Genomic DNA, 18538 nt, shown 5'->3' on the forward strand with positions numbered 1-18538 from the left:
TACAATCAAGTCTATGTAGTCTTCATAAGACTGCTATTCCAATGTGGGGTGAATGTTTCTAATTTTCAACATTTAAACCAACCAGAAATTGTGGAACCCTAGGGTAAACCAATCAGAAATTTCTTTTGCTTTACTTGGGATACAAAGAGATAAATTTCTTCCTGATAAATTTCTGGAAAAATATATGTCCTAGGGGCAAACAAACCAAAATTTTTTTTAAAAACCACAAAAAACAAAACTTAGAAGGAACTTCAAATATGGTATCTTAAAGGGGTTCCAGCTCTTTGCTCTAAAGCCTTTCAAGGTTATTTAACCAGATGTCACATCCCAAAGATAATGATATGTTAACAGAATGTTCATTCTTTACATTTTTTTTGAGATCCTACCAATCTTTCTTTGATTCATGCTTCTCTTGCTCTCCCTACCCCATCTCCAACTCTCATTTTACTTAATGGACTAAGAATTCCCAGGTCTTGGTTGAGATAACCTACTATTCATTTTTCTGAAACTTTGGTATCCTGGGGTGCTTGGTAAGATGCCATGTGGGCATAAGGAGGACTGATGTTGACTTTAAAGGCTTTTTACTGCTACTGCTGCTGCTGCTGCTACTGCTGCCATCTGGCCAAGTATACCCACAAACCAGAGATGGCCAGCTGAAAATAATAGGCCATGTTTCAAGATCTACCACCAACTTCTAATCCACTATTTGGAAATTTGCATTTTGTTTGCCATTTGAGCCCTGGCACTGGTCTAGCCAGAGTCAATCACTTACAGAATTCTTGGTTATTTGTCTTCTTTGTACCTACCCATTTCTCTCTCATCAGAACACAATCATGAAGAGTTTATTCTTTGTCCTCACAGAGGCTACACTAAAAGAAATCTGAAGGAAAGAATTGTAATAGAATATAGTGCACAAAAGACAATTGGCCTGGAGGAATGACCTATGAGAATTTTTTAAACCCAATTCAGTTTAATTTCAAAATTTCTGTAGAGGGATATGTGAGTTTTTTTTCCATGACTGTTGAGTACACCGTATTATCTTTATAATACATTCATGGTAATGTGAAAATATTTTTACCTATCTTTAAGTTAAACCAGATTCTCAACCCTGGCTGCATGATAAATCACCTGATATTTTGAGAAAAAGATGATGTAGATACTTCCTAAAATTTCTAAGTTAGTACCCACACATTTGGCACTTTTAAAAAGCTCCCAGGTAATTTTAACATGAAATCAGGGTTATTAATCTGGTATGTTCTTTGCTCTTTCTTAAAAATTGTCACTTAAAGATTTTTCTATTGTCTGTTACACAGGATTCCATGTATTATACTTTATTTTATTTATATTTATGAAATAATTGTTTCTAATTGTTTAAATAGTCCCAGTAACTCTCTTTTTTTAAACTTGGTTCAGTTTGAGGCCAAACTAGCAAAAGTTCAAACTAAATCAAAATCATATCTGGATTCTACTGCTTTGCCACAGAGTATCTACCGAAGGGTATGTGAGTTTTTCTCCCATGACTATTGTTTAAGAAAGTATATTTTCTTAGTGTGTTTCTATAAAAATTATGTAATATTTAATAATATATGTAACAAAACTTTTTTATTCTTATTCCAGTTTTGCCTATTAAATCTCACAAAACTGAAATTATAGACCTTTCAAAATGAAGTCTCTTTAAATATACCAGAAATTTATTTTTTGTTGTTCCTTATACAAAAATCTTATTTTTTCATTGCAATAACAAGTTTGTTCTGCTTCATTTAGAAGCTTCAACATTTTCAAGAAGAAAAAAATAAGGAGATTGCAGTTCTTCGTAATACCATTCGTGATTTAGAGCAACGTCTTTCTGTTGGCAAAGATTCTCACTTTAAGCGAAGACGGTTTTGACCGTAGCAGTAAATTCACTAGCTGCTATTGAATTTCTTTAAGGGTGGTTGAAAATTTTCCTTCTATTTTCAGTATAAGCATACAACCTAAATAATAATACACAAAACTACAGCTTCAAACTTTGAAAAATTGAGTTTATTTAGACAAATCCCTGCCTTAGCCAATTTTGTGCTCCATTCTTGCTTATTGGTATTAGCCATAAAGGAGTTCAGGTTTACAGGGTTTACTTTACCTATTAAACCATCATTGACTATGGAAATACTTTCTAAGCAGTCTAGAGATAGACAACATTCTTTTATCCTTTCCTTTACATCTTTAAAGACAGCCACTCAAATTTTAGAAGAGTGAAATATAATGTTAGAGAAAGAAGATATAAAGGTTTTATTCATATGTGATAGTAAAAATCAAGATATGAGTCCTAGATATAAAAAAGATAAATGGATATTTAAAATGTAGCGATAGGTGCTTTTTAGCAAAACATTCATGTGTTAAGTATTTCTGGATTTTAAAATATCTTTCTTTAAAGATATTTAATCCATTAAAAATGTGAGATTGAAAAGACAAAGACAATTGTTTTCAGAGATAAGTAAAGAAAAAAATGGAAAGCATGTCTCTGTTGTTCTTCCTCCATTCTAAATTGCTCACTTTCCAACAAAAACCCCTAGGTCATAGTTTATGTTTCTGTTCTCATTAACGCAATTAGAACGCTGGAAAAAGAAAAAAAAAGACATACTAACCAAAACCTGAAATCACCTTGCACTTGCCCCATAATAAACACAGGATCTGGGTTAAAATTACTATGACATAAAATTTTAAATCTGGAAGCTACTCCATTAGATTTCTCCATGTTTGCACAAATCCATTTTCTATTTTTGGCTCACTGATTAATTTGGTAGTTCTTAAAAATGCTAGAAGTAAAATTGTGTCTAGACTGAGTTGGGGAACGTATCTCATTTTAAATATTTAGTTTGAAGGTCATTCTCACTTTTTTTCCTTAATAGCTCCGCTTCACTTAGGGCTGGTTTCTGTGGGAATGAGCTGCTGACTTGCTTGTCAGACAGCTGGAGGCAAACGTCACTGACAAGATTCAATTACTTTCTCCTCTGCCCAAAGTCCCTGTCAGCTACATAAAGATGGGAAGTTTTCTTTACACTGTCAGGTGATTGCAGACCCTGTTTTTTCAAATATTAGATGTCGACAATATCAGCATCAGCTAGTAGGAGCCAACTCTGAATCTTGGGACAACTTTCAGAGTAACTGATTTTTACATCTCTTTTGTCAGAGCTTTTGTGCAAGTTGTACACCTTCACTTCCTAGCATATGTCAGTTCTCTGGGTGACCCTGCCTGTGCTGACCCTTGTGCTTATGATGGTGATGAAGGTCTCGAGGAGGGGGGTGAGTAGGAACATCTGGGGCTCCTGGTTGCTGATTCTCTGAAAGCTCACTGCTCCCAAGATGCTGATGCCTATGATTGTGATGATGCTTGTGGTGGTGATGATGGGGCTGTGGAGCTTTGGTTGTTTTTTCCACAGTAGCCAAAGATACATTTTTACAGAAGTCTTCATCTTTGAGAGTCTGGAATAAATTTATAAATGTAAACAGATTACCAACAAATTTATAGATTTAGCAGGAATGCATATAAAAAGGATTTATACAGCTGACACAAAATTTCAACTAGGATAAAGCTGGTTTTGTTTTTCATTGTCATATTAATGAGTTAAGAACCTGACGTTGGTCACAACATGTACACTTTTTGTTAAAGGCTTAAAGAGAAAGTCAAATCACTGTATTTATACCTGCAAAAACAAAATGAAGTAAGCTGGCTAAAAGAACTTAGATGGCAGTAAAGTCAATCAAATTCTAAAATCAATTGACCTCTGTGGAACCTTCCTGTGTCAATAGTGCATCTAATCTAATACTAATTTTCCTAAGATAATTCAAAAATCTCATAAACTGTGCTCAAATTTAGTGGTTTTTCATACTTTAACCTAGGATTAAAGCAGCATGCCAAGATATGCTTTGTACTTCAACCCAAGCTTTGCTAATGTGTCCCTTCTTTAGTGCCGCCAGATGAAAGTAGCAAATTACTGCCCATTTCCCTTTGACCATAATATTCCATCCTTCATGATCCTAGTTCTTTACTTCACTGAAAGTCTGTTATTGTTTTGTGATACCCACAAATCACAAACTCAAAGCCTGTAGATATAGCAACATCATATTAAACCTCAATTCAAAGTTGAGTTGTAAATAACATTACAAAATCAACTTAGAATCCAAAGACTCACTAAGTGATATGGTTTGATGTTTTGAAGAGTTTTAAAAGATTATAAATTCCATTGGACTTTAGCATATAACTACTGAGTGGTTCATTTTTTGGTTATTTCTGAATTACTTCTACACTAGAACTTAGTAATATTTAATTATAAACTTGTAAATAATTTGATAAATATTTAAAATACACTGTGTAATGTTTGAAGTGTTCAGTTGTTAAACAAACAGTTGTACAGTCTACTTAATTTAAAAAATTAATTAATATATTTTGTTGATTCTGTGATCCATGTTTTCTTACATTTTAATATCTCTAAAATTAGAATGTATTCTACTATTGATGGTGTTTTAGCACTGTATCGTCCTTTAATTGGCAATTATTTTTTCTTACTAGTAAATAAATAATGTGTCATCTAATTTATGGCATCAAAGAAATAATGAAATAGAAAAACTTCAATTTGATTCGGCATATTAGATACCAATCAATTCAGTATCTGATCAGTGATTCTTCTTTACAGGTGGTTCATAAACTAAGCATATTATGGGGATTGCCCTGCCTTTTCTCAAAATAACTAGGTACACTTATAACTATTGAGCATTTGCACAATTGCAAATACAGAAATATAGAAATAATCCTAAAAGATGAAGAATCAATATAGCTATCATTCATTAAGGGCTTAGTATAGGTCAAACATTGAGTTAATACTTTTCTTGCATTACCTCAGTTCCTTCATCTTTAAAAGAAGTAAAACAATCCTTTTAAGATTATTATGAAGATTAACACATGAAAAATTATATAAGTAATGTAATTAACCTGAAGTACTCCTCAACAATCAATAAATTAATTAAATGATTTGTTAAAATTTGAAGTGACTTTCTTTAGAGCTGAGAAAAATCTAAAGGAAATATAGTTCACAAATAAAATTTAGAATTCTTTTTAAAACTGAGTTCAAATTTTTCCAGTCTGTCCCATTAAGGAAATATTGTTTAGAATTCTTTTCCTTTTCAATATAAAGGAAAATAAGTCTAGCTATATAAATTAAAATCAATTGTTTCAGTATCTCTTTTGTTAAAAAAGATTTAAATATAGTGCTTCTCATAACAAAGAATAGATATTTTCATGGTTGCCAGGAAAAAAATATCAGTAATAAGAATATTTATTTCATTTTGAAATAAACAGTAATTCAGACTACAGAAAGGACAGAAAATGTAAGGGCTTCAGGGAAAATCTGATAGTCTTGAACCCTTGATAAATTAAGTAATTTTCTGGCCCGAATTCCATTTCAGCTAATGCCATGAAATGGCACTATCACTATATTCTTGTGTGAAGATATTCAGGTAACTACAATAATATTATTTTATGTGTTGATTAAACTCTGTGAACACTCACGCAACATCATTTGGTGGTAATTGAAATATGTTATCTATGCTGATTTTTATTTTCTAAAACCTTATAGATAAAGGCAGCAACATGGATTTCAAAAATATACTTTAAAAGCATGTATTATATAACAGGAAATGTGTGTAATTATACAAATTACTGTTGTTTATTTTTAGCACAAAAACAAAGACATTGATTGGTAATTTATTATGAAGCGCTAACTTATTTAGATAGTTCTTAAATGATTTCCTTTTTTCTCCCAGGAAAAATAATTGAACAAATACCGTGTGAGAGCAGTTTCCACATTTCTTTTCACAGTAAGCAATCTTAATGGCTTCTTCTACATATGGAAAAGTTAGGAAGGAATAAGGCAAACCAAGATGATATACAAGACGGCCACATCTAAAAATAAAAAAAAAAAGGAAAGAAAGAAAAAACACAATGTCATTACAATATTTTCTGTATCATGATCCTACTCAAGTTCAATCTAGGGTAGGTATTCTAGGTTTAGTGGTGATATAATAAGATCCTCTGATGCTTTCAATTTTCTTTGATGGGAAATTACAAATGAGCTCCCAAGCATTTACATACCAAGTCAGGTCATAGCAAGACCACAATGAGTCTTAATACATGAATGCTAGCATTTTGAATTGTTATAGATAGATATGTCACTACATACAAAAATGCCCAATATAGCCATTGTGATATGGTCAAATATAATTTTATAATTGACTTACAAATTCTACTAGAGCCCAAACCCACTGACTTATAAATTAGGCTCTGCAAATCATGTAGCTTTTATGACTGCTAAGGCAGCCCAAATTCAACACAAGAAATTGTGCATAGCAAAAAGATCTCAAAGCCTTGACCAGTAGCCCATTTATTTAAATATATATCTAAGGCAACAAAAATTTTAGCACAATAAAAGAATTGGAATTGTAACACTTGGCATTCTCAGAAATGGTCAGTTTGAAATATTCTTCGTGCCTACATTTTACCCAGTAATATGGTTTTATGTGAAATCACAGGGCAATGAACAAAATAGAAATTTGAATGAAATGTGAGATTATAAAAATGTTAATGTAAGATCAAGTAGGGCTTAAACCTAGGCAGAGTCTGCCTCAACCTGATTCTGAAGAGCCAAAAGAAAAAAAAAAAAAAAGGACCAACTAAGAATGTTTGTAAAAACAGGAAATGCATGAATTGAGGTTCCCTCAAGATATGAATACTTTATTTGTACATGGAATCAAAAGCAGATTCATACAGGTCATATTTAAATGACTAATAAACACACTTCACAGATCAGAAATTTAGGTAACCTTAAAATCATTAATTAGAGATAAATGTGCTCTGCAAAATGTGACTTCATCTGCAAAATACTTAGGTTAGAATTGTGCATGATGTACAAATTGATTCTTTTAATTTAACCAGAATGCCAGATAACAGGGGGAAAGATATGTAGTAGGTTTTCTTCATTTCCCTTCTGGAATGATAAACTCTTTTGCATGGGTTATTTTTAACAATACGATTTCTTTTTTTTTTGAGACAGAGCCTCAAGCTGTCCCCCTGGGTAGAGCGCTATGGCTTCACTGCTCACAGCAACCTCCAACTCCTGGGCTCAAGCGAGTCTCCTGCCTCTGCCTCCCAAGTAGCTGGGACCACAGGCGCCCGCCACAACGCCCGGCTATTTTTTGGTTGCAGCCGTCATTGTTGTTTGCCGGGTCCGGGCTGGGGATTCGAACCCGCCACCTTAGGTGTACGTGGCTGGCACCTTAGCCGGTTGAGCTATAGGCGTCGAGCCAACAATACGATTTCAAAAATAGTAAAACTAAGCCATATAATGAGTTTATTTTGAAACTGAGTATTTGGTGATAAAACAAAAATGAATGTCTTATTCTAAATCCCTTACTATCAAATACAAAGCAGAAAGGAATTGAAAATACTGGTGCAAAAAATCTAGAGAAAAGGCAATAGTGAAGTAACCTAAGATAATGATTATGGAAATTAGATTAATATTCCAAGAATTTGAAATCCATAGAATTAGGTGATTGACCCAAAGTGGAGGGAGTGATGGAAGGAGTCAGTAATACATGCCTGTCACACAGTTTTCTGAATGGTTGATGGTGGCAAGGCTACCAACATATGATGATTTTTGTGATTTCTTGCAACATAGTAGATAATACGGTTGGGGCAGGGATTATAAGCCCTATTGCTTGGCTGCATCTGCCCCTGAGTGGGTTGTTTTATATAATTTACACAAAGATTAAAGTATAAGCAGGTTTTAGGAAAAGATAATCAGTCCAGATTTGATTCATTGAATTTAAGATGTTTGTGAATATGTCTATGATGTAGATATGCTGGTCTGGAGTTCAGTCATTGTGTTTGAGCTTTGTATATGTATTTGGGATCACGAGAATATGCTATATTTTATAAGTGCAATCAAGGGACAGGTGAGATCACTCAGATAGAATGTGCAGAGTGTGGAAATAAGGAAACCTAAATAGACCCAAATAACAGAAACAAGTACAGAACAAACAGAGGAAGAATGAAGGAAGAAGAGAAGGGGAGAGTACTTTACATCTTTTATATTAATCTAGATAGAGTTGGAGTATCACAAGAATCGAAAAGCAAGTATCCAATGTATTCAATATTAATATGAAGGCAGTAAAGGAACTAATACATGCCCCCACAAGAAAAAAACTCAATTTAATTCAAGTTGGGGGGAGAGGGGAGGGGGAAGAGAGAAGCGAAGAAAGAAGGGGGAGAAGGGAGGAGGACTGGTGCTCTCACCGAATTGGTGCAATGTTAAGGGTATATGGCACACCTCCTGGGGGAGAGGCACAACTACAACAGGGACCTTATGTAACAATTGCAAACATTGTAATCTAATCATTTGTACCCTCATATTAATATGAAATTTTAAAAACAAAGTAGGGAGTAGTTTTTACTTCTAAAAGTAAAAAAGAGATCATGAGATGAGGACTGAAATATATGGCAGGGCATTTAACAATAAAGAAGATTGCTATTGTGCAAGATTGTGGTGGGAAAAGTAAATACATATGTACATACAAAGAAGGTATCTTTTAGTTTGAGATGTGTTTGTTGTGTGTGTGTACATACCTGTCATATATGAGGAAGTCATCTTTATTCCCATTTAAAAGAGTCCAGACATCTGTTTGGTTTTCTTCTTGTTGATAAACAGGAATATGCTCTGAAACCTGATCCTTAAGGTGTACGTATCTTAACTGAGAAGAGATTCCTTGATGATTAACTACTATGTAGGAAATATTAGAATATCCTTCTTTCTCCAGTTTTAGTCGCAGGTCTTCCAATCTAAGTTATTTGGAAAAAATGCATAAAATGAATAATCTCATTTAATTTGATTAGTAGTTTCTTCCCTCCTCCTTCTCACTCTATAATTTTCTACATGAAGCTTTCCTTCTATTTTTGACTGACCTATACCTGTTTATACTGTTGTAAAAGACCCTGAAAACTTTGACTTTTAGAATTATTTAAAACTTGTATTCAGTTAAAATCTTCTTCTAGATGCTTGTACAAACATCAGCTCATTTTGTCCTCAGATTAACTCTAGGAAATGTATACTTTTTAAATCCATCTGACAGAGTAGATTCAACCAATCACAGATCAAAAGTATTCAGGAAAAAAATGGATAGTTGTGTTGGTACTGAACAGGTAGACTTTTTTCTTGACATTATTCCCTACATAATACAGTGTAACAACTACTTATATAACATTTACCTTTATTAGGTATTATAAGTAACGTAGAGATGATTTAAAATATATGGGAGGATGTGTATGCAAATGCAATGCCATTTTATATAAGGGACTTGAGTATCCTTGGATTTTTTAATCTGAGGGGGATCCTGGAATGAAATCTTCCATAGACATTGGGAAACAACTGTACAGAGAATTCTACTTGGTGAATAACCCAACAGATACTTTTAATATGTATTTGTTAAATGACATAGGACCTTTAATAGAAAGTCAAGGGTTCTTCCAACAGTGATAAAACAGTCTTCTCTGTTTCTTACTACTGAAGTAACTGATCTGTTTGCAGAATTACATTTTAGAACATTTCACTACACAAATAACACATATTTAGTAGGAAGTTATAACATAAACAGGTCCATAAAAAGATAAAAACCTATAACCGCAGGAAAACCACTATGAATATTTTGGGGTGTATCTTCCCAGTTTTTCTCTTCTAATATGCTTTACGCAAACACACTTTTTCCAAAAGTGTGATTTAATATATTGTTTCCATTTTTATTTTATTTTACATATGTATGTGTGTTTGCATTTAATAGCTTTCCTCTTAAGATATCCTAAACCACAGAAAGATGATCTTACCTAGATGCCTGCAGAATGCACAGCTGTCAGCTAGCTTGAAGAAGAGCAACCACAGTCACTGAACCAGAGGAGTTCAGCATTGGATTTTGATCTCCTATGCGCCAGGGTGGGGGTTGCTTACATAAGGAGCTTTGACCCTGGCTCTCTGTCCCTCCTGCGGGGAGGAGGCAGAGAGCCAGGGCAAGCCCCAGGCTTCTCCACATTTCTGAGGTTGTCCTGTAAAAGAGAAAACCTGTCAGTCTACTTCTTAGATAACTTCAGAACTGTAAACTATGGATTTCTATAAATGCAACACATATAAATCTACTTCCTATATAAATACCTAGCCCATAGATTCTGTCTCCATGTTGTTGGGCTCATTACCCACTAAATCTTCCTGTAAGGGGGAAGAAGGTATCAGCCAGAGGCAGGGGAATTGTCAAAGTGTCTCTTAATTGTCAAAGTGTCTGGCTTAGAAGATACTCACTAAACATGCTATGGAGATTTGCCTAATCAGGAGCTGAGAACTTCTCCAAAAGAAAACACATGTTTAGAAAAATGCTTAGAAGCCAGGCATGGTGGCTCACACCTGCAACTCTAGCACTCTGGGAGGCCAAGGCTGATGGATTGCTTGCGCTCCTGAGTTCAAGACCAGCCTCAGCAAGAGTGAGACCTGGTCTCTAAAAATAGTAGGGTGTTGTGACATGCGCCTGTAGTCCCAGCTAAGCAGGAGGCTGAGGCAAGACAATTACTTGAGCTCAAGAGTTTAAAGTTGCTGTGAGCTATGATTCCAGGCCACTCTATACAGGGTAACAAAGTGAGACTCGGTCTCAAAAAAAAGAAAGAAAGAAAGAAAGAAAAATGCTTAGACTATAGCTCCCGTAACCAAGTTACATTCTACAAACACAAGCTAACCTTTATTTGAGACATGCCAAGTTCTAACTGTTCTTTCTGTCTTCTACCAATCTTAGGAAGATTAAGCAGGGGATTCTACACAGAAATGAAAAGGGGGTGCATAGAAAGAGAACTCAGGAAGAAAGAAGGTGGCAGTGAGGACAGTATAGCGATGTGAATGTGGCTCGTGTTGAGCCCTTCACTCTTCAGGTTCAAACCTCTATATTCTCTTGGGTATGGTTCCCCTTTCCTTTGTCTTACCCATTAAAATGTAGCACTGCATTAATATTAAAGCATCTGTATCTCTTCAGATACAAAGCTTGCCATAATGTTATTACCGCACCCAAGATAAATCTAACCAAGGAGAAATATCACAAATCACTCACTGTCATCCTAACCACAGACTGTCTATCTGTGGTTTAGGATATCTTAAGAACAAACCTATTAAATACAAAATGAAATAAGTGTAAACTCACTTAAATCTACACTCAACCAGTCTATTTACTGGCTACCACTAGTTTCAGGAATTTCCTAGGAATAGACAATATATTCTTGGGTTAAGAAGATGCTCTCTTTGAGCAGAGAAGTTGAAATGTTAAATATCTGAACAGAAATACTCCCCAAACTGAGACTAACTCAGCAAAGAAAAGTCTATATAGGTTATTTATGCTTTCTTTTTTTTTTTTGAGACAGAGTCTCACTTTGTCCCCCTCGATAGAGTGCCATGTGTCATAGCTCACAGCAACCTCAAACTCCTAGGAGTTTGCCTCAGCCTTCCCAGTAGCTAGGACTACAGGTGCCCACCACAACACCCAGCTATTTTTCAAAACAAAGTCTCACTCCGGCTCAGGCTGGTCTCAAACCCATGAGCTCAGGCAATCCACGTGCCTTGGCCTCCCAAGTGCTAGGATTACAGGCATGAGCCACCAGCCTGGCAGTTCAGGCTCATTTTGATATAGAGCAGTAGTTCTCAACCTTCCTAATACCACAGCGTATTTTCATTGTTAAAAAGGAGTCGCGACCCACAGGTTGAAAACTGCTGGTGTAGAGAGATCAGAACAAAATTCCAAAAGCAGAAAGTCATTGCATTTTCAAGTACTGATTTGAGGCTAAAAACAAAAAAAGCAAAAGCTTTTTTCTGGTTGGGGGGGCGGGGAGGCTGATGATAAGTTACCTAAAGTGAGCCCAAAATTAAGAGGGAAATAGAAGAGCTAAAAAATCAGATTGATGTAGGCTCTAATGTACTGGTAGGTGGAGGTACAAATCTTTAAAACCTAATTATCTTTCACATTATTTAACACCTCCAAATTTTTGTCATATGGGATATCTTGATAAGAGGTAACTAAAAGGAGAAAGAATAATAGAAGAATGAGAGAATGGACGGAGAGAAAGAGAGAATCAATTCAATTAAATGACTTACTAAGACCAACCCAACTACTTATTGAAACATTTTAGAAATTATAGTATTTTAAAAAGAAGAGAAAATATTTGGACTAAATCTAGGAACTTTCTTTACAATTATCCTTAATGTAACTACCATTTATGGAACATTTATAGAACAAAATGCAGGTGATACTAAGCACTTTTAGCTACTAAGTCAATTAACCCTTAAAATAACTAGGTAATGATTATTCCCTTTTGCAGCTGAGAATACTATGCCTAAGAGTTTAGGTATCTTGTCTACAGTAATACAAAGAATAATACAGGCACCAAAGACACTAGATTCAAACAGTTCTGTCAAATCCAAATTATGAGCTCTTAGTTATTATAACATATTGATAGTTTTTACATAGGTCACTTTGTAATAGCAATTTTTTTGTTTATGCCTTAGGATGAACAAGAGAATATAAAATTAATTCAAGCTGTTTTATTTCTTAACAGAATGGTTAGATTTTTCCTTGTTTTTTAGAGCATAAATTCAGTAGTTATAGAATGTTCACAAAAATTTAGCACTTAGTACCCTCACTTTGCCATAGAGCACATAGTTCCAAGTAGCTAAATGGTGAATTATTTTTGGAGACAGAGTCTCACTCCATTGCCCCAGGCTGCAGTGCCATGGCTTCGCCCAGCTTACAACAACCTCAAACTCCTGACCTCAAGGGATCCTCTTGCCTCAGCCTCCTGAGTTGCTGGCACTAAGGCACCTGCCACCATGTCTGGCTAATTTTTCTATTTTTGGTAGAGATAGTCCCGCTTTTGCTCATGCTGGTCTCAAACTCCCAACCTCAAGCAATCCTTTTACCTCAGTCTCCCAGAGTTCTAGGAATTACAGGCGTGAGCCACAATGCCCAGCCTAAATAGTGAATATAAAGGAAAAGATTATTTTACTTATTTCCTCATTTAGGTTTTTGATGAAAAAAATAAGCCAGTAGCAGAGGGTAACAAATTACAGAGTTCACTTTCAGATTTTCCTGTCATAGTCAATAGACTGTTTGGTTTTGGTTTTTTAAAATCATTTTCTACATAATAAGCTTTGATTATAATTATAGCTATCAGACAGCTATATAAAAATAATAGGAATAAATAACAAAATTGGATTTACTGGAAGCTGACCCAGAGACATTTGCAGAATGTTGAGATTTCACAAACTTCATCACTTTTCAATTACAATTTAACAGGGATTTTTAAATTCCTTATTAAAAAGCAGAATACATAGAAACTTTCTCTACCCTTTACTTATTTCAGTATCTAAAATCTTTCACCTGAAAGCTCCCATTCTCCACTTCTGAAAAACTTTGCACTTAATCACAGATCACCTGACAGTGACATGAGTCTTTAACAACTAACCCTCCTCTCCTCCACCTCCCCCCACAACTTTTCTCTCCTGAAGCTACTCATAACACCCCTGGACATTTCCACAGTGCTAGACAATGAGTATATTTCAGTCTCTGTTCTTCAAATCCATGCAGCTATTTCCTTCCTCCCACCCCCATTTGTTCTCACTCTGCATTTCAGCGGTAAATATTTTAATTTGAACATACACTGTTGCCTACATAACATCATGACCTTTTGCAGAGTGAAATTGTGGATTTTCCAGCTTCCTTTGCTCTCTGCTATGCAGAAGGTAGGGCAGAAACGGACAAGAACTGTCGGGGTGCCCCCTGAGAACTTCACCCCAGTTCAGACTCTTTTTCTTTTTTATTATTTCTATTTCTTTAACCCACTATTTTCTAAATTTATTCTAAGAAAAAAATATTTAATCAAACAAAACAAAAATATGTAACAAACTTTAAGAGAATCAAGTATGGGAAAACAGAGTTCCTACTTACACACCCCTTCGGACACCCTGCTTCCTTTCTCTGCTTCTCAGGGGCAGCTCCACCAAGCCACAGCCAGAAACTCAGATATTTATAGGCCTGTTGTTTACTTCACCCCCTCAGCTATAGTCCAAAGTTCAATGCTCACTCTTGCAGTAACCTTGCAAACAACAAATCCCTAAACTGATTATTATCATCTGTTTAAAAGGAAGCAGTAAATGCTGCTGTGCTAAAGTAGGAGAACGTTTTTTGACAATGACTAATTTGTTCCCTCTCCTTCTAGGTCACCCCATTATGTAAGACTTAATGGTACAGTCGGAGGCGGGAGAAAAGCTAGGGGTAAGAGGGCCTCCAAGTCAGTTCCTTTCCAAACTAGAATAGGGGAATACATTGCTGAGCCAGCAAGTTATGCTCCTGCTTTACAAAAAGAAAAACCTGTTTTTTTTTCTTTTTGCTTTGCTGTAACAAGGTGCTCCCTCGCCTAACCCACACAGTTTGAACTTTTTGGGAGAGTCGCCTTCTGTTTCAAATTATTCTGGTGTGCTGCTGTTACAAACCTACGTGGACTGTTTTCTATGTTTAAAACTTGAATTGGTATGGAGTCTCCCTGGTCCTCTGCTCTTTTCTTTTTTGTTTAAGGAAAAGGAATAAGAAACTAGACCTCCTATCTGGGGGAAACCAGGACTCATTTTGACAGTCGCAGAAGTCCTACTGCCTGGGGTATCTGTATATCTCACAGAGTTTTTTAAGATCTAATGTAAAGGCTCGGTGCCTGTGGCTCAAGAGGCTAAGGCAACAGCCACATACACCTAAGGTGGCAGGTTTGAATCCAGCCCGGACCCACCAAACAACAATAATGGCTGCAACCAAAAAATAGCCAGGCATTGTGGCAGGCACCTGCGGTCCCAGCTACTTGGGAGGCGGAGGCAGGAGACTCGCTTGAGCCCAGGAGTTGGAGCTTGCTGTGAGCAGTGAAGCCATAGCACTCTACCCAGGGGGACAGCTTGAGGCTCTGTCTCAAAAAAAAAAAAAAAAAAAAGATCTAATGTAAAACTGGAACAAATATATGTACAATACAGATAAAGTTAGTGGACTTGGAAATAGAAAGGGAACAGAAATTTCAAAATATACAAGTAAGATAGAAAGTTCCTATTATTTCAGAAAGAAGTAAAATTTTTTCAGTAATCCATGTAGTTTTGTATGCTCATGGTGGGTGAAGTAAAAAGCAGTGTTAAGTGCTATGTCCCTGGATAATGACAGTTTTCAAGGAAGCCTTGTTTTTACTGACAGTGCATTTTGTCCAAACAATCAACAGATTGCTATGTGCTGGATACTATTGTGCCGGGTGCAGGAAATACAAAGAGACTCCGATGTTATCCTTCCCATGAAGAAACTTCATATCAAAATAGAGGGTTGCCATTTGAAAGTCAAATTTTGTTTATTTGCATTAAGCAGTAGGTATTAGCCTTTGGGAGTTCCAAATCCCTTTCAGAATCTAGTTAAAATAATTTCTCCCCAGAAAAAAATGCACATATACATACTTTTACATAGATAGTCCCCCATGTAGTTCATTTCCCTGACAAATTTAAATAGTCATTTTGGTCTACCTGCAGCAGAAAAGCAATTATTTTACTATCTCCTGCTTTCCTTACATGTAGCTTAGCAGGTGTCTCTGCCTCAAAAGGATTTCTGCCTAGTGTGTAACTGGCTGCAAAGGAAAGTACAAAGTATTGTGTGTGTTCAGGCCAATGCGCTTCAAAAGTCCCCTGGTGGCAAAGGAGAAGATGAGAATCTTGTGATGTGCAAAATAGATTCATTCTTAATAGCTTCTGTGCTGGGCAACCTGGGACCAATCAGCAATTTCAAGAAAGCAAAATTTCCAAGCAAACATCAATTGGGTATTATATCAAATTACATTGAATCAAGCAAATGTTTGTTGGGTGCTTATGCTAGGCACCGTGCTAAATTTTGGGACTGCAGAGATTAAAAAAATACAAAACTGTATCACTTTTTCTTAAGGGCCTCAGAATCTAATAGGGTAAACAGACAAGTAAGCTGAAAAAAAAAAAAAAACAGAGTTAGGTGACTTTATATCTAAACATCATATCTAGACATCATGATCATGTGTAGAATGGCTGTAAGCACAAAGTTCTGTTGGAAACATGGAAATGAGGAAAGGAGCATTGAACCCGGCATGGAGATAGGGTCAGGATGATAAGGTTGACACACTTTCAAGTAAGTTCAACAGGCAGGATCTTAGATTTTACATTCTAGCTGCAGAGCACCCTGCAAACCTAACCACAGCACTGTTTAGCCAATTAATAGTTTCAATTTTCACAAATGATTAATATCTTCTGATAGATTGTTCCAACCTCCTCCACACAATCATTAAGATTACTCAGAGTAAATAATTCACTATCAAATTTAACTTTATCCTAATGATCTCATCTTTTACAACTTCTAATTCTGGAACCAGGACTTAGAGCCTTCAAACTTCTTATTCTTTCATCTCCTTATCATCTATCCCCAGAATGTTTATGCATGTATGTAATCAATGTTTTTAATAAGCATTCTTACCATTTTATGAGTAGTAGGTGATTTCTATGAAGAATAAAGACCTTACGTAGGCCTGGAGCAGTGGCTCACACCTGTAATCCTAGCACTCTGGGGGCTGAGGTGGGTGGATTGCCTGAGCGCAGGAGTTTGAGACCAGTCTGAGCCAGAGTAAGACCCCTAACATAGCCGGGCACTGTGGCAGGCACCTGTAGTCCCATCTACTTGGGAGGCTGAGGCAAGAGAATCACTTGAGCCTTAGAGTTTGAGGTTGCTATGAGCTATGACACCATGACAAGAGTGTCTACCAACGGTGACAAAGTAAGACTGTCTCAAAAAAAAAAACAAACCTGAGAATCTGAATCCATGGTACATTTAAAAGAGAGAACTGTGATTTTACAAATTAGTTTTTTGGCTAAGGCAGATGATAATATGACATTGATTCCTTAATTAACATTTGTAAACCACTGAGGTCTCAAAATTTTAGAAAGGGAGTACTATTACTATATGAAGCTCCTAGTAAATATTTACCCTTTTGGTTTGTCAAGTTGTGTTTTACACACAAAGGGAAATGAAGACTTTCCCACAATTTGGGGGAAATAGTGCCTTTTAACCTAAATTATCTCTTCTTTCCCTTGCATGTACAAAAAGATGCCCTCGAGATCATCATATGAATTGTACCAAATAAAATATTGTTTGAACATCCATATTGAAAAATTAGTAAACCACCAAATGTGTAAATAAATAAAACCAATGGCCAAAGGAAGGCATTGGAATTGCAGCATTGAATAAGGCCTAATTTAATTGATGCTTTGAGATTTATATCAAACTTAAATACACTTTAAAGGGAGCTTCACTTTAAGCTCACAGATTTACAGATCCAGAACCGTATGATGTATGAGAGATAAATGCAATTAAGGGAGAAAGTACATCCAATTCCAAATTTCAAGTGAGACTAAGCACATTCAGAGAATAACAAAGGTTAGAAAAAATTTTGCTTGAAAAAAAATACTGTAGTATTAATTTTTTTTTAATTAAATTTTAAAAAGCTTGTCTAAACCAGAGCTAGCACCTGCCACTTCCTCAGGGACAGTGTCAGCATCAGTATGTAAGGGTATCCAATGCCTGTGAAACACCCACATTTATAGAGTGTGCTATTTTGTGTTTTGACCTACAGCAAAACCATGTATATATGTAAATATTTTAACACATTTGCTAATTGGTGAAAGTATTCTGAAGGTAAAATAAGAGCATAATTGTTGGTTTTGTTAAACAATGGTTAAGGTTAATTGTTATTTTAATCAGGTTCTCCTGGCCTGTATGCTAAATTCTGCCAGCCAGAAGATTTCACAGTGACTCAACGCCCAATTAGCGATGTTCAAATTCACAGTTTATTGCAAGAGATTCACAGGCACACAATCAAGCAAGCAAACATTCATGATTACAATTACTGAAGGCGGTAATTAGAGGGATAATGAACCTCAGCATCAGAGACAGACAGCTCTGAGTGGGTCTGGAAGTTTCTCTGAGGCCTCAAAGTTCTCATAAACAACAGTTCTAAAGCCTCTTCAGACATTGTCAATTCCTTGATATTTTTATGTTTCTCCACGGTTGTGTCCATTATCATTATCTTAGCCCACCTCTGGCTCCATTTTCTATTGGTTCACTCTGGGCACAGGTGGTACCAGCCACAGTAGGTGTTATCACCTTAGTGTATTATACATGTTTAACTCTCTGAAGAAAAACAACTTTCCTGTGGGCTCAATGTTCAGTCTCTTACACATATGTTTATCCCTTTGAAGAAAACAATTTTACTATGATTTCAATGCTTAGTCTAGAATATATAAGCTTATCAATTTGAGGAGTAAACAACCTCACTATGGCCTTGATACCACTCAAAATGAATGGCTCCATGTTTTGCGAGGGTTCTGCTTCAGATAGACTGCAG

The 18538-nt window shown here is 35.8% G+C and overlaps 2 protein-coding genes across 3 annotated transcripts in view; one reads left to right on the forward strand and one right to left on the reverse strand.

Moving 5' to 3' along the window:
- CCDC152 (coiled-coil domain containing 152) overlaps positions 1-1906 on the forward strand; it is a 30512-nt gene extending 28606 nt beyond the window's left edge. The window contains exons 8-9 of the mRNA XM_003792959.3: positions 1414-1497; positions 1765-1906. Of these exons, the coding sequence (XP_003793007.1) occupies positions 1414-1497; positions 1765-1887 (207 nt within the window). The 3' untranslated portion in view covers positions 1888-1906. The remainder of the gene's footprint in view (positions 1-1413; positions 1498-1764) is intronic.
- Positions 1907-2000: 94 nt separating this feature from the next.
- Positions 2001-14266, reverse strand: SELENOP (selenoprotein P). 2 transcript variants are annotated; one of them, XM_012807089.1, is made up of 5 exons: positions 14050-14266; positions 9908-10123; positions 8657-8869; positions 5821-5938; positions 2001-3462 (listed from the first exon to the last, which is right to left on the reverse strand). In XM_012807089.1, the coding sequence occupies exons 2-5, from the start codon at positions 10108-10110 to the stop codon at positions 2896-2898; spliced, it is 1101 nt and encodes a 366-aa protein (XP_012662543.1). In that variant the 5' UTR covers positions 10111-10123; positions 14050-14266; the 3' UTR covers positions 2001-2895. The 2 variants fall into 2 exon arrangements, with proteins under 2 accessions (XP_012662543.1, XP_012662545.1); XM_012807091.2 differs by having other exon boundaries at positions 14054-14122.
- Between the last annotated feature and the right edge of the window lie 4272 nt (positions 14267-18538).

This window comes from Otolemur garnettii, unplaced genomic scaffold (genome assembly GCF_000181295.1).
Source record: "Otolemur garnettii isolate 467f Iridium unplaced genomic scaffold, OtoGar3 scaffold00063, whole genome shotgun sequence".
Lineage (NCBI taxonomy): Eukaryota > Metazoa > Chordata > Mammalia > Primates > Galagidae > Otolemur > Otolemur garnettii.